We start from the raw sequence: 21,992 nt of genomic DNA on the forward strand, positions 1-21,992 counted from the left end.
CCGTTGCTCAAAGGCCATCGAGATTTCCATAGAGTTGTAGGGTGCTCCGTTGATTCGATAGACAATTGTTCGGCGGCCTTCGAAACAGCCCATGTAGCAGCTTGAACTTGACCTTGGAGTCAACTGACCATCGGTTGGAAGGCCTTTCAAACAAACGCCCGTGTGACACGGTATGAGTGACATGTAGCTCCATCCAGAACTGGCACCCCTGCGCGGACGCTGTAATGACATTGCAAATAAAGTGGAAACAAACGTGTTTGCACAGCTTTCTCGTTTCAAATGAGACAGCTGCCAATAACATGCGACTATGCGAGCAGCGTAGATGTGTTTCTGCAAGGCTATGTCCAGTTTTGGCTCCGTTGACAGCCGCCGATGCCAGCAGGCCTAGCTCACTGGGCCGTCGAACCGGAGACCGGTGGTGCTTGCGACACGACTGACTGCAGCTCGTAATAGAGTGCCTATGTTGGTCAGCACAACGTGTACGCAATTATGTCGCGCTTAAATTACAATACATTTTATAGGTGCAGATGGAAGCAAGTGAGCAAGCCAGGTGAGTCTGCAATCGCTGGGAGACTGTATAGGCCTAGCTCGTTGGCCGCCTGATCCGGGGCTGACAGCCCTTGTATTTCAATTCGTGACCAAGCAAGGGCCTCCCTTTCACTTTTGGGGGGCACTTTCACTTTTCACAAATCTTTCTCTTTTGGGGGGCACTTGCTTGGAATTGTACGAAATGTTACATTACAAAGGAGCCGAAGACCGAACTTGGCAAGGTTCATGAACTTTTTTTGGTGCGCCACAGCAACCCAAAAATAAACATATGTTTTGAAATCCATCGTGCCATACTGATGTACTGGTGCTCAGGTTTCTTGCCATGAACAAAACTACAGTGGGCTCTCTCTAAGCGGAACCTCAAGGGACCAGGGAAACTGGTACCATTTATCAGGAGTTTCATTTCCTGGGAGACAAAGCTGAATACAATTGCATGAATAAAAAAACACAATCAACCATGAGGATGGTGTTGCGTTTAAGTGATTTCTGTTTATCGAGATTCCACTGTAGTTGTGAAAGAATACTTAATCTGTCTAAATTGATTGTGCTATGCTGGATGAGTACTCTAGCAGAATGTGCTCCATGGTTTCTGCACTAGTTCCACATGCTGTGCGTGAGTTGTCTGAAGGTGTTCTGTGGCATTCATAATTCAAGTTTTGACGTGTGCACATAACTGACCAAGACTAGAATATGGTGGCACCGCTTGGTTGACTGTTGGCGTCATTCTTGCGGGTGGCGTGCAGGTCGTGGTGGCCGAAAAGGGGCTGTGGAGCGCTGTCCTAACTGCCGGGGCTCAGGCATGAATGTGCGCATCCAGCAGCTAGTGCCTGGCATGGTGCAGCACATCCAAACTACCTGCCAGGAGTGCATGGGTGAGGGGGAGCGCATTAATCCAAAGGACCGTTGCAAGAACTGCAATGCCAAGAAAGTGGTGCGGGAACGAAAGATCCTTGAAGTTCACATCGACAAAGGTGCGTGCAAACCCCATTGCATTCGAATTTCCTTTTTCTACGCCTCAAGCTACAGCGTTGCTGGTGCTTTGAATTCAGTGCTGCACTACTGAAGGCAAAACGTCATCTTGGGGGCTGCACAACTTTGTACTTGTAGTCTGTTTTGAATGTACCATAAAAACCGAACTATAGGTCGGACCGGAATATAGGTCGATCCACCAACTAATGAATTCTAAAAATGAAAAAAAATCTTTTTCAGTGGCAAAAGTACCGAAAGACATGACACCCTTAGCTATAAACAAATGCGACTCGGCGGGTTGCACAATGGTGGCAGTATTTAAATGCTGCTCGCATGTGCACCTGGCCAAGTTTTTAGCGGTATCGCGCGACCATTGACCCGCGTGCTTGTCAACACCTCATTAATGGCACTAAGCGGCGAAACAAACGAGATACGCGCATGTGTAAACATGCCCTTACTTTCGCCGTTCCGTGCCGTGATGATAAGGTGCTGACAAACACGCGGGTCGACGGTTGCGCAATACTGTTAAAAATTTGTCAGGTGTGCAGTACACAGAAGGGCACGAAGTCCGCAAGCGCTACTCCGAATCGGAGCAACACGTTTAACAGAGTCGGATGACGATTGCTTCTCGCTGTCCAGTCCATAGGCGAGTGCGATCTCTGCCGCTTTCAAACGAATGCATTCGACAACAGGCAGCGATCTTACACGCAGCTCTTGGGCGGACTCCGCAACCTTGCCTTCCAGTTCTGCAGTCCGCCGCGATCCGGCCACGAAATGACGTTTTCTTTTGGTTGCTGCAAGTTGTAATACGTTGCTTTTGCCTCCGCCACTACCGAATGCTATTTTCGGATACTCCAAGTTCGCGCTGTGCCGCCAGGTTGCCGTGGGCTTCCGCATACTCAATCGCCTTTTTCTTGAAGGTGACAGTGAATTGACGTCGGCTTCCGCTCATTTTGAAACAAAATGAAAATGCTGCCTTTAATTAATATTGCGACAGTGGAAACGCAAAATGCCGGTGCCACCATGTCGCCACGCCATAAAATAACCAACGTCGCGCTGCTGATGATGGCGAAGGCGACTGTTTACTTCGTCCGCCCATTGTTGCAAGACTTCAGTAGTTTTTCCGCCAATGTCCGGTATATAAGTCGAGGGTCGACTTTTCGCGGTGGTTTTTTGAAAAAAGTTCGAACTATATTCTGGTTTTTACGGTATATACAGTCGCCGACCGTTTATTCGGCCCTCACGGGGTCTGCAGAAATGTCCAAATAAACAGGTGCCCGAAAAAGCAGATTAAGAAAAAAAATGAAATCCTTTATTTCCACGTACTTATTTGGGCTCGGCAGTAGGCTTGAAGAAATCGTGAATGCGCCGTTGCACGCTGTTCCGTTTACGCGCAATCAGATAAGCCTGAATCTCGGAGAGGGTCGTACGGTCACTATAGGCGGCTGAAAGCAGTCACTGCTTGTACACGCTCCGCATGCGACGGCAGCGTAGCACATGGTGCGTCAACTTCCGACTTGGTCATCGTCCGGCGGTGCAGCAGAAACCTGACAAATGATCTCGTCGTCGTCGAGTTCTGCGCATGTCAGTACAGCAGTGTGAGCACCTGTGAAGCTGTCAATGAGATGGTGTCCGGAATCGCTATGCAACCACTGCGCAATTCTCGGCAGAACATTTTCCGCGTTGGTAGGGAGCACATCAGAAGGCGACAAATCTTAGGCCTCCCGGCACCCGCTTGCCGGCATTCCGCAGCACAGTCTGCGCGGGCACTGTCGGCGCCATTAAAGACGACGCGATGTTTCCGTATGCCGCGTTGAATCACCGAAACCTCGACACAGCACACAAAGCAAACACCACCAAACGAAAAACGAAAGTTTTTCCACCACCAAACGAAAGTCACACAAACGAAAAAACGCGTCCTGCTCGCAGCGTCGTGCGCGATGAAACAAATCAGCTGCTGGATTGTCTTTACATGGCTTACTAAGCTGAAACCGGAACTGCTGCAGAGCCAAACTATCAAACTAGGCAGAAATGATGATGATGAGCGGGGATTTCCAGTAGCGCCACTTCGTGGGGCAGCAAGGAAGCTCCGTTCAAAACAAAAATGGCGTTCGGCAAATCTAACCATGCACCGGTCAGAGTCGGTGCATGGTGCTCTCGACCGAGTTGGCTCAAGGAGTGTCCGAAAAATCAGGCGAGAGGTTGCAAGGTGTCCGAACTTTCGGCAGTTGTCATGTTAGCATGATTACGCCAAAGAGGGCAAAATTTCCCGTGGATATTCCTTCGTCTGTTGCCATTGCCGTGGCGCGGTGACGACGAGGAGTATGAGCCGCATGATGCCGGGGAGTTGCCAAATATAGATTTGGAGAAGCCGTCGCGGCTCTGGACCTCCTCCGCAGGTACGGCGCACCTCACAGCGACGCTGACAGCAATGTGACTTTCCAGGCTATTGAGAAACGTGTGGTGATTTCTAGCGAGCAAAAGAAATGGCAAGCTACCATTCTAGACTTTTTAAAGTTCTAAGCGCACTCTGTGGAAATAAATTGTCTATAGTTGAAGCTGTACTTTTTTCATTCGATCATTTTCGGAGCTTTCCTCACTGTTGCGTTTTCCCGGCTGTTACGTTTTTTTTCCTCGGTCCGGTGAAAAACGTATGAACGGGGTTCCACTGTACACAGTGCAAGAACTGAACTGTCAGCTGCTAAGAACAGCAACGCGGGTCTTTTACGAGGAAGTACATAAAACTGAAACATACAATCACTCTGTAGCCAGTTTGTATCGATAGAGTAGTCCCAAGTGCACCTTTTGAGTTCTCGATAGGGCTGTTCTTACGAATACAGCTGTACCTGGGAACCGGTTTTGAAATTGTCTGCATCTAAAATTATGAACACCGTACAGAAATGAGACGGTGATTTACATGGGCTGACAATGTGCACATGTCGATAATGGCAGTCAACCCTTGCGCAAAGTCGGCGTTTGTACTGAATGCTTGTGGCATCTCTCGGGCGTCTGCTCCACTGCGCTTCTACTTGTCCTAGCGCTGTGATGCGTTCACTGCATGGGCTGTGTGAAATGTACCCACAGTGTCGCATGCACGTTTCGTGACCAGAAGAAAAGTATTGGAAGACTCTGGTAGTACTAACCTTTGATTTGTGCCGCTTTTCGTTGGTTAGACACTCACCCTGGTTGCACTTCTACAATTCCAGCATATGGGGCTTGCATTCCCGGTAGTATAGACCAATGTTCTAACTTTATTGGAAAAGCAACGACCACTGTTAGATGTGTAGCATGAACAAGAACCACATAACAAAGCAAGTTAAACTAGGAGCCTGTGTCTGGCCGCTGCTATATTGCATGCGAGACAGAACTAAGGCGTTCTCAAAACGGTGCATTCTGCAATCGTCAGCAGTTGTTTTGAAGTGCCATACACCCGCCGTGGTTGCTCAGTGGCTATGGTGTTGGGCTGCTCAGCATGAGGTCGCGGGATCGAATCCTGCACATGGCGGCCGCATTTCGATGGGGGCGAAATGCGAAAACACCCGTGTGCGTAGATGTAGGTGCACGGAAAAGAAACCCGGGTGGTCGAAATTTCCGAAGTCCTCCACTACGGTGTGCCTCATAGTCGGAAAGTAATTTTGGCACGTAAAACCCCATAATTTGAAGCGCCATATGCCAAGCCTCGCTATGCACACTGCGGTTGTGAACTGAAACTCCAGCTAATGCAAGTGCAGATTCCTGACTATTTCAGCTCCCCAAATGCTTGATATTAAGCTGCTTAGAGATATAAATAACCATTTTATTTTTCACCGATTACTTTTTAGGTCTGTTTAGTGCTAGTAGAAAATTTGGTTTCAGAGCTACAAAAGTATGTTTGGTAGTTGTGTTTATTTTTATACACCACGGCAGATACTATAGCGATGATCGGTTATTATGGTGAGATTTTTTGTTCTTGATATCGTTATAAGTGGGCTGGCAGACCAAACTAAATGAGAAAAATAGTGTTGGATCCAAAAGTATGTTGTATTTAGATCTATTGTAGTGTGTGTCGACTGTATTTCAGTTTTTACGGTGCATGATAGATATTTGGCCTAATCATGGAAGAAGAAACATTCTCCTAGGATGTAATTGGAGAATGGTTTGGATGACCCAACTTGTAGCGAAGCATGCAGGCAATTATGTGCCTTGATGCACATGGGCCAGCTGTTGGAATCGGCCATTCTCTGCCTGCTTTAAAGTCTGTCTCAACTTGATGCACAAGATTTTTGAAGAGAAATATCCCGTCAGACCTTGCTGCATATTTGCCTGCATTATACAATACGTATTCAGAAGTTTTCCAAACGTGTGCGAAAATGCCTGGCTGTAAGATGTGCTGCATGCTTGAGCGTTAATTGGTTGCATTCTGTGGCAGGCATGGAAGACGGTCAAAAGATTACATTCAGCGGTGAAGGTGACCAGGAACCTGGTTTGGAGCCTGGCGACATCATTGTGGTTCTCGATGAGCGGGAACATGATGTTTTCAAACGCAACCGCACAGACCTGATGATGCGCATGGACTTGACCCTGACCGAGGCACTCTGCGGCTTCCAGAAGGCTATCACCACCCTCGACAACAGGACACTGGTCATCACCAATCTGCCAGGTAAACATTTGGTTTTAGAATGAGTCAAAGCCTGTTACAGGGAAGTTGTACTTGCTAAGGAGTTGCCAAAAAGAAACGCTTTAGACTGATGATGTGTGTTCTAACAGTCTAGTTATTTTAAGGGGAGACGCGAGTCGAAAAACGGCGATTTTCATTGAAAAAGTCAGTTTTATGTTTTCGACTGTTTCAGCAAAATTGATCCCTCCTCTTTCACATATAAAAAAATCAGAGCTGTAAATGATCCGGCATGCGGACTGCGCGACCTTTTTTATCCATGAGTTTGCCAAAAAACATCATTTTTGGAGTTGTGTTGCAACAATGCAGCGTGTACCACGTCCGTTATCTCGTCAATGTATTCATCGCGGCGTGCACCTCCCGCAGAAGACTCAACGGTGGAGCGCGCCCTTCGGCCACCCCAAGAGAGTTTCGTAGTGAATATCAAGGCAGTGGTTGCGGCGCGCGCAGTTGGAGCTGGACAAAATGAACTCATCAAATTTTGTGCAGTTCTTGGTTTGCCAAAACCGATGTACCATAAATCGTTCACCGTCATAACAAAGAAAGTGCACCTCGCTGCTAGAAATGCAGTGGCTGATAACGTGGGGTTGGGTCAGAAAGTAACAGCACAGGAAGTGGGTCAGCATGGTGCTCACAAAGACTGAGTGAGGGAACAACATACGGTGCAGGTGAATTCTAAAGTTGTGCACTGGATCTAGATACCCTGGCCTGCATTATGTGCACTTTTTATATAGATTTGAGTGCTACAACACCAAGAAGTTTATAATTTTCATATGTTTTTCTCAGCTTCATATTTTTGACCAAACATGGCATTTGTGCATGAAATTTGATGGGCTTATTCTGGTCCAGTGAAGACCAAATTTGGTGTGCATAATCTGTAAGATGTGTAGAATGCACTTATCTAGGTTTTAATACAATCAGTTTATATTTAAGAATGGAAATGTTCAATACATTTGGGTACCAGCCACTGAAAGTGACACACCAGTTAAGAAATTCTCTCAAAATGTCGCCTGTCAAGAGAATTGCATTATCTTGGTTATTAGCACTCGTAGGAGTGTTAGGGACAAGAAAAACCATTTTGCACTGCTATATCATGCCAACTGCTAGGTCCAGTAGCTGCACAAACGTGCACTGTTTCTCACTTATGCATGGCACTTACAGCATGTATCCTAAAACTAAAAACAGATTTGGAATGAGAATATCAAGCTATATTAGTGGTACAATTTTCGTTTGCCTAGCATTAATATTTAAAAAAAAAACGTTTCTGAGGAGCGTCTCCCCTTAATAGTACAGTAAAGCCTCATTAATTCGGATTTCATGGGATCGAAAGAATGTTCGCATTACGCAAATGCTGCATTATCGAGGGCATAAAGAAAACAAACAAATGCTTGCTATGTCAACATGCTTTTATTTACTGCATGAATCGGCACATTTTTTTTTTTCTATTTTGCCCAAAAGCAGTGTGGAAGCTCCAATTCCTGTCATCTTATGACTGATTAGCGCTCGCAGTGGCGAAGACATCGCAACTTTCGGAACAGTGCAGCTGCGGCGCGTGTCTTCATCCGAGACTTTTCGCTGTCGCACACATATTTTTTCTCCAAATGTTGCCAGGTCACCGCCCATTGCGATGTAGACGGTGCTCATCTTCAACAGCTTTTCACTGAGTAAAAACGAAACTGTTTGCTGCAACCGGTGCATACGAAACCACGGTTGCTATTGACGCTATCATGGATGGTGACTACGCAGTTATGAAGGCACACGGCCCACACGATGCCATGCGCAAGAAACGCAAGGATGAAGGCTTCAAAGGCACAAATAGGCATGAAGCGCTCTGGCGTTGCTGTCAATCATGTACGATTTCCACTGATGACTATGGCGATTGCGAACTCTGCTGCTTCGTTTGGGTGGTCACAGTGCTTGCTCAATTGCGTCTATTTATGGTGCTTCGTCTTTGCCGAGCTCCGAGAGTTGTCCTAATTAACCTATGTGAAGCCAAATACGTCTGAATGAATTTCATTGCATTAGATAATACATATGCCTGCAGGTACCAAAGGACGAGTCCGAATTATCTGATTTTCCAAATTAGCGAGGGTCAAACTAACGAGGTTTTACTGTATAAGTTAGTTGGTCAATAAAGGGGGCAGGCCACTAACAAATCAGTTCTGTTGAGGAAATAGCCAGCCTTTAGCTGCAGTGATTTGCAAAGCGTCCCTAGAGGAAAGCACAGCTACCAAGGTGCCATATGCTACACCATTCTGGCCTTGAGCAGGGGCCCACTCTTGTGCTTGCGAAGTTGTCCGAAGCTGGCGCATCTGCTGCACGGTAGATTGGCAAGTGGTAACAGCTGCTATAGGTTATGAGGGGTGTGAGAATATTCGAAGACGAACTGAAGAGTGAACGTCCCAATAAATCAATTCACGAAGCTAATGTCTACTACTGTATTCAGTTTTTCGAATATACGATACATTCGTTGAAAGACCTGGCTTTGGTTGATTGATGCCTTGGCCCACGCAGCCTTTCCGTAGCGCACTGCCTATCAGTTCAAGGTTCATGCAGGTCATCAGAACTGATAAACATCTTCAATAAGGGACACGGACTGAGGGAATGGCATCAAAAGCGGTGCGTTAAGCGCAATGGCATGCAGACCATCATTTTAGGACGCACATGTTTACGCACACAAGTTCACCCATTTGTGCACAAAGTTCACGGTTTTGCCTGCATGCTAGCCTGAACATTCGCATGAACTTGCGAAGTGCTCGAGTATGGCTTGTGTATACTTTTGATGTAAATGCTGGTATCCTTTTCATCCGCTTATTGTGTACTACAGCCTACACTCATTATGACAGACCCGCATACAACAGACTTTCGGATACAGTGCAGTCCACTTATAACGATACCACATATAACGATATATCGGTAATAACGATGGGTCGACATGAGAGTGTCATTTTATGCATTAGGTCTATGGGGAAAAAAAATTTATAACGATATGTTATTCACCGCATATCGGATATAATGATCAAAATTTTGCCGTCTGGACAGCGTTTTCCGTGCCAAATAATCGTAACATTTGCGCTGCTTAGTTCCCTGAAACGAACGATGTCAAGACGAGGCGATGTTTACCTCGTAAGTTTGTATCTGCTGCCATTACTGCACAGCGCGCCACAAGATGGCGCTAGCCGATTAATGCGCGTCGGCCACAGTTGCTCCGAAAAAGAGAGAGAAAAAAAAAGTGACAAGCAAAGCGGCGTGGTGGCGCCCGTCCCGCGTCTCTCTCTTTTGCGATAGCAGGCTGACGCCACCGAAGCAGCGTGCAACCAACGGTTCAACCCAGTTCGAAGATGGCGCCGACAAAGCGCAAAGCTGTGTCGCTTGACACGCAAATAAATATTTTGCGGGGCTCTCGATGCGGCTTCAAGGTGAGCGCCCTTGTGAAGAAGTATGAGCTCGCCCAGTCAACGATATCAACCATCCAAAACCGGGAGCACCGCACTTGTGAAGGCAGGAGCTATCAGCGGCCATGCCGATCAGCGGAAAAGGATTAGAGACCCTTTGTACGCTGGTGTTGAAGAGGCGCTTTACCAGTGGTTCATCAATTGCTTCAGAAAGGTGGGCTTTGTGCGTAAAGACGAATTTCCCCAACCCACTGAGACCAACACGGTGGAAGCCGCTGACATAACCGAGCTCTGGGAGCTCGTTCCTACTGGTGACACAGGTGGTGCGTCGGAGGAGTTTTTGACTGCAGACAGTGCTACCTCGTTTTGCGTTGAGGTCACTGACGAGGCGATCGCCGAAGATGTGCTGTCTCGACAGACGGCAAAGTTGTGCGACGGTGGTGACGGCAGCAGCGACAGTGACAACAAGATTGGCAGTGGCTCCTTGACCCCGACCTCGATGTCCACACAAAGTGCATTGTCGTCGATAGACTCCTTAATTGAATTTATGCATGCTAAAGAATTGCCGCAAAAGCAAGGGCAGATTTCGGATTACAGTCAATGACTGAATTTTCGGACATGCCTGATATTTCGGACGTTTTCGCGGCACCGCCACGAGCCCCATAAAATCAATGTATAAGGACATCTGAAGTTTCAGATGCTCGAACCCCCCGCCGTCCAATTTTCCGGACTTTTTGACGCGACGGAAGGTCCTTTGGCTCCTCACGCAGCGCCCTTGCACAGGAAATCGACTTGCAGCCGAAGCATATCACCGCTTTGAACCACGATTAGCCAAATCTAGCCGTCGCGTGCCGATTTGGTCTGGCCACGCTGGCTCTGTTCATCGCCGCACTTCCGCTTTTGCCTCCGGCGGAGTTTCCGGAGCGGCGCCATTTCATTTGTTTGCGTAGGCCACATTTTGGCTAGTGTGGTGTGTGGTTGTGCTGTTGTGTCAAGTGTGCCTGCGACGCTGGGCCTAGGTGCTTCAACGCTCGTCTGCGAACTCCGCTGTTCGCAACTTGATTTCGCTTGCCTTCGATGGCCCCCGCTCCGTCTTCCTCGTCCTCGCCGATGGCATTGAAGCGCGGAAAGCAGTACCGTCGGTTAAAGGTGGAGAAGAAAGCCGCCATTATTAACCAAGTCGTGAGCAGCCCATCGCAGGCTGACGTGAGCAAGGAGTCAGGTTGTGGGGTATTCAGAAGACTCTGATGTTGAAAATGAGGAGCCAATGCCTGCGCCGCCTACTGCACTGTTGACTCTTTCATCGGTGTACAGATCGAGGTGAATATGATAGCATGCATCCGGAACGCCATCCAAACAACAATCAACAAGTTCTTCAAGCCACTGCAGCAACAAAACCGGCTGCCCGACGATGCACATGTACATAATAAACCAGCAGTCGGCTGCATACAGTTTTTTAATGCGTTTTTTTATAGCCACTTCACTGATGCTTTGGCAGGTTTTCGGAAACCTGGTACTTCGCCCTTTACCTCTAGATCTGAGAAAAAAAATTAAAAAAATTCGTTTTTTGCATGCATTCATTTTTTCGGACTGCCTGAATTTTCGGACTTTCTTAAGGGGGGATGAGGGTCTTGAAAACTTTTTTTTTATTTCTTAACGTATCTTCCTGAAAATTCGCATGTAGATATATCTTTCAATGCTGATTCCAAATATATATTCAGATTTGATATATCTCATTTAGAAATGAAGATATCGCAAAATAACTTATCCCACATAGGTCTTTTGTTACGGGCCATTATGGTAATTTCTTAATTAAAAAAACTAGTTTTAAAGAATAGCTGTCATTTCCAAGGACCTACTGCACATCCTAAAGCTAAAGAAATTTTTTAAAAGTCATCATATAGGTCATGAATGAATATCAAAGTAGGAAGAAAAAAACAATGCAGGAGTAATTAGCTTACACCTGACCTAATTGCTAGTCTATTTGGTTTAATGAAAAATGGAAAGCTTTAGGATGCAGCTGAGGTTTCACTGAAAAAAATGATACCTAATTCAATAAAATCAGTTGATGCAAACATTATGAAAAGTTCCATAAGGCAAAGGCATTTGATCGAAAAAGCAAAGCTGAGAAAATTGCATTCAAAGTTTTGCTTACTCTGCCACTTTTGTTTACCTATCACATGGAAAAATTTAATGCTTTAGCATGCAGCCCAGTCATTACTGAACACAATAACACCAAACTCACAGAAATCTGTTCATGTAAAGATTGTGAAAACTTCTGTATTGCGTTGGCCTTTGACAAAAAAAAGCTCAAAAAGTCACCTGCTATTTTCTATGAATCTGCCACACATTCACAAAAGTCCTGGGCAGTAGTCCTGGGTTCTGTCAGGCTTGTGTTTCTTGGCCATCCTCTTCTTCACCTTTTCAGCGTTGGTGTGACTTTTATCAGACCTGCACAGCCTCTGCTTATCTTTCTCAAGGCTCCTACGAATGAGGCAGCTCCCAGGACTGTAACCAAGCTGTGCTGCAACAGCTCTGCTGGTTGCTGCCATTCCTTGGTTGAAGCGAGAAACTGCTTCTGCAACAGCTCTTTCAACAGCCAGCAGAGTCATGCGTGTTCTTGGAGCTTTGGCTCTAAATGACAGAGTGTAGGCACTCAATGGCGTTCTGTGTCATGCCATCTTTGCAGCGCTCCAAGAGGGCCTCGTCGCCCAGCCTTGCAAAGATTGGCTCAAGAGCAGTGCGAACGTGGCCTGGCAGAGGGTTTTTGTGTGGTGACGGCTCCACTTGGTTCGCCAAAGCACGATTGAAGGCACACCACGAATCAACCCCTTGAGGACAGCAACTGTGGTCTGGGGCTTCATCTGTCGAGGTCATGTGCAACAGCGTGGCATGCACTGCCTTTTTCATGCCTGCAACGTCGTGGCTGTGGCTCCGCAAGGCATACCCATAGTAGTTTGTAATTTTCTTTATCTTATCTTGGGTGAGGTTGCCCTTTCCGCCAAGAGATTCTCCTTGTGCCTTCTTCTTCTCCACCAAGTTGCGAAGAGCCGTCCCCATCCGCTTGTGGACATGGTTCAAGCAGTCTTTCTTTTCAATGGATATATATCCATACACTTCTCCTGAGGTCAATGCATGAAAGGTGCGGCTATCACCATCAGAAAGTATAGTTGTGTACCGCAACCCATTTTTTTCCAGAGACCTGTTGAACAAAATGATAGCTGCTTCAGTCTCCATCCGGCCGGCATTGCAGTCGATGTTTTTCATGCACTTGTGGTTCATAGCCCAGTCACCGTACCCATCATCACTGGGATCAGGTGCCCCTTGGCACCCACGACAGTACCTCGAGAGCACAACATGGTCCAGTACTAGGCCAGTGTATAGCTCTATGATGCAGCCTACTGCAATATTTGAATTGTGACCACGTGTTTTCCATGTGCCATCAAATATGACATCTACATTTCCTGGTGGATTCAGGAAGTTCTTGTACATGTCCTTCACCACTTTGACGCTTGCTGCTTCTGTAGCAGTAGCTACTGCCTGGCAAGCTTTCACCATGGTGTCCATATGCCCCCTGAAAGTCTTGTGGTGAAGTCCTCGGTGAGAGAGGTTCATGGTGGCACAAAAATCTGCTAGGGCAGTCGCTCCCTTGCCTATACTTTGAATTCCCTTCATTGCCCGCAAATTGACTTCAAAGGGCGTGATGTTGGATTTCCCGGGCACTCGTGGCGACGAGAAGTGCCGCTCGGCGAAATCGCAATTTGAGCATGTGAGCTCCAACTTCACTGCTAGGCCGTATTCTCTCTCACTGCACTTTGCGAGTTGGAGAGTGGTCATCCCACACTTGCTGCAGCTTGTGGACACAAACATCTTCTTTAGCACTGAGAGATCAACGATGATGTACTCTGTGCCGCGATCGTCATCTTCACTTGCTGTGCCGACGTTCATTAGCTCGAACTTGCGGGAAGTCGCGGACTGCTTCGCCAATGAAGTTTTAACGTTGTCTGCGTAATTTTCGCGCCCCGCGCACTCCGCCTCCGTGAAAAACACCGTGTCGAAGCGTTGAGCACGCGAGCTCGGTTCAGCCGCGTCCGTCGGCACCGAAGCGGCGTGCGGAAACACCGAAGTCAACGTTAGGCTTAGGTCAGCCGGCTCGGCCGCTTCCGACGACACGGAATCCGAAGCGACTTGCAGCGTCTCAAAAGTTGGCATTTTCGACGGGCTTAGTCCAGGTGCATCCACCGGCACTGCACAGACTTGCGGTAACGAAGTTGACACTGATCGGCACTGTCCAGCCGCGTCCACAGGCGAAGCTAGCGTCGACGGGGTTTGTTCAGCCGCGTCCACCGGCGAAGCTGTTGTTGGCGAGCTCAGTCCTGCCGCATCCACCAAGGGCACAGCAGCTTGCGGCATCACCGAAGCTGTAGTTCTCGACGATGTAGCGCTGTTCTTATTCCATGCGCGTCTCGCGCCATCGTGACACGCGGAACAAAGCCACCAGGCACGCAAAAGCAAGAAATTCGTGGTTAAAAGAAGCGACCCAATAGCCAAAATATCTAGAAGAACGATAAAGAAAAAGGCAGAACGAAAAATACTAGGAAACAAAGAGGAGCTCGAAAAATGACGTGCGTCCAGGCGAAAGCAGACGACGTGAAGGAGTCGGACAACGCGGCCGCGGAAGGCGAAGCATACGTCACGGCCAATCAGAGGGCTGCGCCTCGAGGAGGCGCCCGGTTCACCCAATCAGCGGCTGTCTCGCGACGATTTCCCGCTTGAGAACGGGTGCCAATCCCTCCGCTGCACGAGGGTCTACAGCGTGCCGAGGGGCGCCAGAATGGAGAGCGGGAAACCAGCTTTCAAACGAGACCAAGATGGCGCCGATCGGTACGCGTCGCGCGGAGCTACGGCAGCTTGAAAATGAGGCAAATCTTCGCGCTTGGCGTTCAATTTCGGCTCACCGACGTTTATAAATTACCGTTTATTTTATACTTCGAGTAGGAATTGCGCCATAATATTTTGTAGAGGCATAGTTGGGACATTAAGGACTTCAAAAACGCAATTTTTGAAAATTGCCATTTTTGACCATTTTTCGCGATTTCAAGACCCGCGTCCCCCCTTAAGTTCCCTAGAGGGTCCGAAAAATCGTTCTATGACTGTATTTCGGCGTGCCTAACCCTTGACACGGTCATTGGCACTAGAAATAAAGTTTGTTTTTCACGGCCTACTTTCTGCATCATCTACTGTATTTACTCGCATAATGATCGCACTCGCGTAATGATCGCACCCCTGAATTTTGTCGTCAAAATTCGATTTTTTTTTATTTCCCGTGTAATGATCGCACCCTGAACTTGCCGCAGCTATAAGTCGTGTGCCAAGTCTAGCTAATAATGATCGCGCTTACCATCTGTCGAATGCTACGCGAACGACTCGTCTGCACGCACCAAACATGCTTAAGTAGATGCCGCATTTCATTACTTTCATCACTTTCCGCACTTCCATGGCAAAAAGAGGTACAACCAAACTTGCCTTTATTATGGGTAGGCTTTATAATGGTTGTAGTCAACAAAAACAAAAAAGGCGCCTTTCGATTCTTTTCATCTGCACTCGTGAGCACGCAACAAATCGCGCGCGGCAATGATAGTAGCCACGTTTACACTGATACGTTAAAAGTGTACCCTATTCATATGCCAACGCTTGTAACACAGCTAAGATATTCGCCCACCCTTAGCGGAAACGTGCCATGTTAGGATAGTAGTGAAAACAGGTGCCGCAGTTTCCGCAGCACACCGGCCATGGGTTTCTGTCACTGGCAGCTAAGCGCGCCCATCTGTTTCTGTCCCCTCTAAGTGGACATGGCTACGTTATTGCCGCAAACTTGCCGATATTAACGATATTATTCATCACTGACACGGAAGAAACTGTTTCAATGCACGTAATGTACTCGCGAGAAGAAAAAAAAAAGAAAAGATCGCGTTCGACGCTTTCGGCTTGCTCCGCCGGCCGCCATTTTTGTTTTGGTGTCCCGCATCCCGCAGCAAACGCGGGACGAAAAAAAAAATATTTTTTTTGCGGGAAATTTAACCCGCGTAATGATCGCACCCCTGAATTTGCGTCAATTTTCTCTGACAAAAAAGTGCGATCATTTTGCGAGTAAATACGGTATTCTTTAGTGCAAGTAGCAAATTCAAAGCTTCAAAAATACGTTCCGTTTTTAATAACTGCAGTCCAGATATAGCAATCGGTTATAACGATCATATTTTTCGTCTTTCTCGATATCATTATAAGTGGACTGCACTGTACAACAAATCATATTTCACCCTTAGTGTGGTCTGCCTATTTTATTAATGCAACGAAGTTTGCTTTTAACGGACCATGCTACAACAAACTAACGACTACAGCGGACGAAATTAGCGGCACTTTTTATCGAAAATCGCTCGTATAAAACTGACTTTTGCTGTGTCAACACGGTCTGGCCACTGACTTGTGAAGGTCAGCGGACAATCGCGGCTCGATATCTTGCGAGGGACCAAGGAAAGCAGGGCAAAGTACACCGTTTTCGGTGTGCGAAGCACGGGGGAGGTGGGTGAAAGAGGGGGGATTGTGCTGTGGTGGCTGCTGTTAACGGCGTGGCCGCACGGGAACCGTTACCTTCAAAGCGATCTGCGATGTGGACAGAGTGCGCCCAATGCCGGTAGCTTGGTACGTGCTGTGCTTTTGACATTTAGTTCGTGTTGAAGTGAGAGACACTACGAAGGTCAGTTCGCCTGCTGCTGCTGCAGCACTTGCTTAATTTGCTATTGCATAAGATGCTTCGCCTTTCGGGCGAAACTGCGGCTCTTCTTTTATTTTTATTTTACTTTGGTTGTTTGTCACTCACTCTTTTCAATAAACTTGTTAGACATCGCGACGAAAGTTTCGGAAGTGCGGAGTCTCTGATATTACGGACGTTGAATAAAATGGAAGTTTTTGTCGGATTATCAAGGTCCGTTGTAATGAGTTTACTGTAGTGCTATAAGCTGGTACCATATTTACACAAATGTCATGCGCGCCTCTTTATTTGTATTTTTTTCCTTTTTTTGAGAAGATGGGTCCGAAAGGTGCCTGGCATTACAAATTGGATGCAGAACCAAAACCGCCTTTGTGGCATTGGCAATAGTCTACCGTCCGAGCAGTTCGGTGCAGCCTCGTCATCGCAGGATAGCAACAGAGCACGTTTTCGTGGAGGATGCTGAGGGTTCATTTTGTGCTCTACTACAATCTGGCGCCGTATTCTCAATATCACTTTCGGAGATACTATCACTTTCGTGAGAATTCGTTCCTTTCAGTACCGATTGCGCCCGTGTATATGGCCAGCAGTGTTATGTGGCACCATGCCAAGCTCACTATCTGTACATAGTACATGGAGCATGCTCAGCCGCATACTTTGACAAAATCGATGCAGAGTCAAGTAAAACCGCATGAATACACACAAGAAGAAAGGTAACAAAGAATTAATTTCAAACTACCGTCCTATCTGTATGCTATCTTTTTTTAGCAAAGTCATTGAGAAACTACTTGTAACCCGCTTAGCAAACTATTTTCACAAATTTAATCTTCTCTCGCCTGAACAACACGGGTTTCGTAAAGGTTATTCGACCGAAACAGCTATAACATCATTCACTGACAAAATAAAACATGCCCTTGACAACTCCCATATTGTTGGTTCAGTTTTCATTGACTTCAGTAAAGCATTCGACACCATCTGTCATAACATCCTTTCTTACAAGTTAGAAGCTCTGGGCATTCGTGGCCCAGCTCTTACGCTCATCCGCAGTTATTTGACTAACAGAACTCAAGTTGTAAATTTCGGAGGTTCACTTTCACGTACTAAACCAGTCACTAGGGGTGTCCCACAAGGCTCACTTTTAGGCCCTTTACTTTTCCTGGTGTACATTAATGATCTTCCTCACTGTTTAACCAGTACTTCATCTATTCTATATGCTGACGACACGACTATATTCACTCATAGCAAATGCATAAATACTGTAATAAAACGACTAAATTCTGACCTAAGCAACTTATCTGCGTGGTGCACAAGTAACAAACTTCACATCAACCCTTCGAAAACTCAGTTTATGCTTTTTCATACACATAAACGCGTCATCGCACCCGCGCCACCACTCGTCTTACAAACCCATGTTCTCTCACCTGCACATGAAGTTGTCTTCCTTGGCGTCAAACTTGATCCCCAACTTAAATTTAACTTGCATGCTGACATGGTCTCAAAAAAAATTGCCTTTGGAATAAGAGTACTAATCCTAACGCGCTCGTATTTTCCACAAAACGTTAGAACTTCACTTTATTACGCATTTATTCACTGTCACTTGCAATACTGCATCTCAGTTTGGGGAAACACATATTGCTCGCACATAATACATCTACAGCATTTACAAAATCAAGCCTTAAGGATCATTACTTTCTCCAGTTACATGTCACATGCAGTACCAATTTTCAGTTCCTTAAAAATACTACCATTACGTTACATGCTCCAGCTCAAATTGGTTTTACTAATGTACCGCACACTAAATCATGAAATAATTTCAGATACATTTAATAACTCTGCTCTTACCAACACTAACAATACGAGATTTTCCTCTAACAACAATTTTTTACTCCCTCGAATAAACACTAATTCTGGAATGTGTACTTCGCTTTTTACGGCCATTAAATACTGGAACAAACTACCACCCCATATTAAAGCCTGCCGCACAACATTAACATTCAGGAGAGAGACGAAGAAATATTTACTAACGACACTACTGGCTACTGATTCATTACTATAAGTATATATTGTGTACAAATATATTTCGCAGTTTTCAATGACTCTGTACTTACCTATTGTATCGACAGCCTTTATTTATTCGTTATTCTATATCTTCCTTTGTCGTCTTTTTTAATCCTTTCTTAGACATTTCAAATTTTTTGTCGCATAGCCTATATAACATTTGTACTTTGCGTATTGTAAGCATATATTTATTTTTAATTATCTGTTGCAATAACCCCGTGTTCTTTGACATGTGTCATTTCCTGTGTTTCATTAACGTGTCAATTACCACATATTTATTTATGCATACGCTGTATCTGTTTTATTTGCTGTATTTTGAACTTCAATTATTATAATCAACTTTTTGTATTTGTTTATTTTTTTCATTAACTTCGTGTTTTCTGATGTCTGTCGTTGCTATGTTGCCAAAATGTATTAATTCATGCAATGTTAAATTACTAATAGGAGGTCCCCCTGACAGTTCTTGTAACTCCGGGACCTCCTTCTGTACTAATGATGAATGATGAAAGAATTGCACGAGATTATGTCCCCTGTGTGTTTGATATCTGGCCAATCGAGTGCAAATGGCAACAATGACACTCCTTTCATTATGAAAGCTTGTTTTTCTGTTCTTGAATGTGAGAATGTGCTAGGTTTTTCTTTTATATATTGGGCGCTTGTTAAATTCAGTGCATTTCTGATTTCTTGCTTTAAACCTGCGATAGGTGAGTGCACATTGGTATCGTGTAAAAATACTATATAGAACTGCACACTAACAGAAAGTGCGCAGCTTTGGTTTGGTTGAAATGAATTGTGTACTGCAGGCAATGTCGAATAACAACTGTTCTTGTGCACATCCAGCTTCCACAGCACAACCTTGATTTTCCACTGCATAGCAAGGAGCAAGCACGTAAAAGATTGTTTGGCTGGCAACCCTGAAAACATTTTGTCGATTACCTTGGCAATGTTGCAAGGCACTCTGGTTGGTAGTTTTTTAAGGCGCTTATTTTCTTGCAGGGGAGGTGATCAAGAATGGATCAGTCAAGTGCATCCTCAATGAAGGCATGCCCCAGTATCGCAACCCCTTTGAGAAGGGCAAGCTTATAATTCACTTTGTGGTGAACTTCCCCGATCACATTGACCCCACCATTGTTGGAAAGCTGGAGGCATTGCTGCCCCCGCGGCAAGAGTGCATGATCCCCGACAGTGCAGAGGAGGTGAGTGTGCTCGGCCAGTGACGGTGCAGCGTTTTGTTGCCGAGGTCATGTGTTCGATTCCATATTGTGGCAGCTACATTCACGTGCCAGTGAGGGTGCAAGAAATCTACCTGGCTATAAATTCTTGATCAGAAATTTGCATTAATTGTCAGCTAAAGTTTTTGGTTCCTCACTAGAAACGTAATGCAAACACGCGTATCGAGTATTGGATTTTAATTAAAAAACTCGAGGTGTTAAAGTTAATCTGGAGCCCTCCACTGCAGAGTCTCGAGGCCTTGTAAGGTTTCAGCACCAAAAATTTCATCGGATTTCTAGAACATTGCTTGTGGATTGTCACAAAGCACTTAATTCTAGCTATAATTATGGTATTAAATGCATGCACAGTAAAGATAGCAGCTATAAGAGCAAAGCTCCTACGCAGACTGTGCCTACCGTTAGTACTAGCAACCATTCAAATATCGCCAAGTGTTCACATATAGCATCACCCAGTACAAGGTTACAAATTTGTCTGTTGCGAGGCCAAGGTCACTGCAAGCTCATTAGTGGTAATTAGATGGTACCACAATACTTGGACAATGGATGCTCTTTCCACTCTGGCTGAAGCACTTGTACGCTTGCTTCTGGTTTTTTCTTTTTTTTTTTTCCTCCAGTTCCCACTAGCGCTTTTTGAAACAGCCTGCCACAAATCGGGCATGCCCAGTGCAGTCTCCATACTGGTTTGACAAAGTGGTGCATTCTGTCCTATGCTCAAGTTTTTCATGCACTAGCAATCAACATTTACGTGTCAAAAAACGTGTGCAAGAAATCTGTTCATTGTTGAGAGCCTGCAGCATATATATTTTTGCATGTGCAACCCACCACCACGTATAATCTGCACCCTCGATTAGAACAGCCCAAAAAGATGAAAAAAAATATCCCGGCATATAATCTGCGCAAGTAACTGCACACAACACTGCTCAAACCTTTGCACAACTCGCCCATGTCGTATCTTCGGCCTGCGGCTCTGTTCCCCCATTCTACAGCTATGCTGACAAAGTTGGGTTTACGTGCCAGACGTTACGTGGATGAATCGGCCGCATGATATCTGACACGAACACCAAATGGCAGCGCCTATGGAGAAGCCCTTTCGTCGGCACCGGAGCAAACTTGACTGAGCCAAAAATCCCAAGGGTTATTTGGCTCACCGCTGTATTGTGAAGCACTTCGCGCAGACTCGGGGAGTGCTGCGGGAACAGGCGACTGAGTTCACCGGCACTGTGTGTGCTAACTACCGTATTTTCCGGTGTATAAGACGCACCCTTGTATAAGACGCACTCGCCATATATGAAGGCTCTCATTGAAAAAGTTGGTATATAAGATGCACCCGGGTATAAGACGCACCCCAATTTACCCACTTAGGCTAGTCAGGGTTAATTAAACACGCTTGATCGACCATCGCGAAATGAACCATGGGTGGACTCATCTGATCGCATAAAAGCTCCGTAGAGCTAAATAAAGTTATCCTACCCACCTACCTACCTATCTGTGAGAAGTTCTTGGTTTATGGTTTATGTGGTTTAACGTCCCAAAGCGACTCAGGCTATGAGAAACGCCGTAGTGAAAAGCCCCGGAAATTTCGACCACCTGAGGTTCTTTAACGGGCACTGACATCGCACAGTGCACGGGCCTCAAGAATTTCTCCTTCAAAGAAATTCTAGCCGCCGCGGCCGGGATTGAACCCGCGTCGTTTGGGTCAGCAGTCGAGCACCATAACCACTGAGCCACCGCGGCGGCCTGTGAGAAGTTCTTAAGCAACGGTAAGTGATCGCAAATGGCAACACTCACGCCATACCCGCCCACGTTTTAGCAAAAAAGAAAGAAAAATACGACGAAAGAACTCTCCAATATGTCCATAACAACATTTTATTTTTACTTAAAACCATCGAAGTCAGCGGCACCGATTTCACTCGCCAAAGTGCGTGCTTTCAAGCGCAACTGCACGGTTGACAGAGCCCTACCTTGAGACCGTTGTTCAAGAGCCTACTTGAGGAGCGGGTCTTCAAGTTCAGGCCACCGCGCCTTCTTCCCGCGGTCAGCCTTTTTTCCGCTCTTCATCGCCTGCAGTTTGGCGGACGACTGTCGCCACGTGCGAATCATCTTCTCGGTGACGTCGAAATGGCGGCCCGCAGCCCGATTTCCGTTTTCGGTAGCATACTCGACCGCAGATAATTTGAACTTTGCGGTGTAGCTCTTGCGCAACTTCAGTGGCATACTGTAGTAAGACCTAGCACGACAGGTGTAGGTAGTGGAAAACACACGCCGAAGTCACCAACACAGACGTAATACGTACACGGTTGCGAAGTTGCAAAGAATGACTAAAAAAGAAAGCCGGCTTGGCTTGTCTTGACAATGTCGAGAAGCGCGAC

At 46.2% G+C, this 21,992-nt stretch overlaps 1 protein-coding gene across 1 annotated transcript in view; it reads left to right on the forward strand.

Annotated features, from left to right (window-relative positions):
- Positions 1-21,992, forward strand: part of Droj2 (DnaJ heat shock protein family (Hsp40) member A4-like) — a 32,045-nt gene that overhangs the window by 6,946 nt on the left and 3,107 nt on the right. Inside the window, exons 4-6 of the mRNA XM_065440460.1 lie at positions 1,293-1,520; positions 5,927-6,157; positions 19,388-19,587. Of these exons, the coding sequence (XP_065296532.1) occupies positions 1,293-1,520; positions 5,927-6,157; positions 19,388-19,587 (659 nt within the window). The remainder of the gene's footprint in view (positions 1-1,292; positions 1,521-5,926; positions 6,158-19,387; positions 19,588-21,992) is intronic.

The sequence above is a fragment of the Dermacentor albipictus genome, chromosome 4 (genome assembly GCF_038994185.2).
Source record: "Dermacentor albipictus isolate Rhodes 1998 colony chromosome 4, USDA_Dalb.pri_finalv2, whole genome shotgun sequence".
NCBI lineage: Eukaryota > Metazoa > Arthropoda > Arachnida > Ixodida > Ixodidae > Dermacentor > Dermacentor albipictus.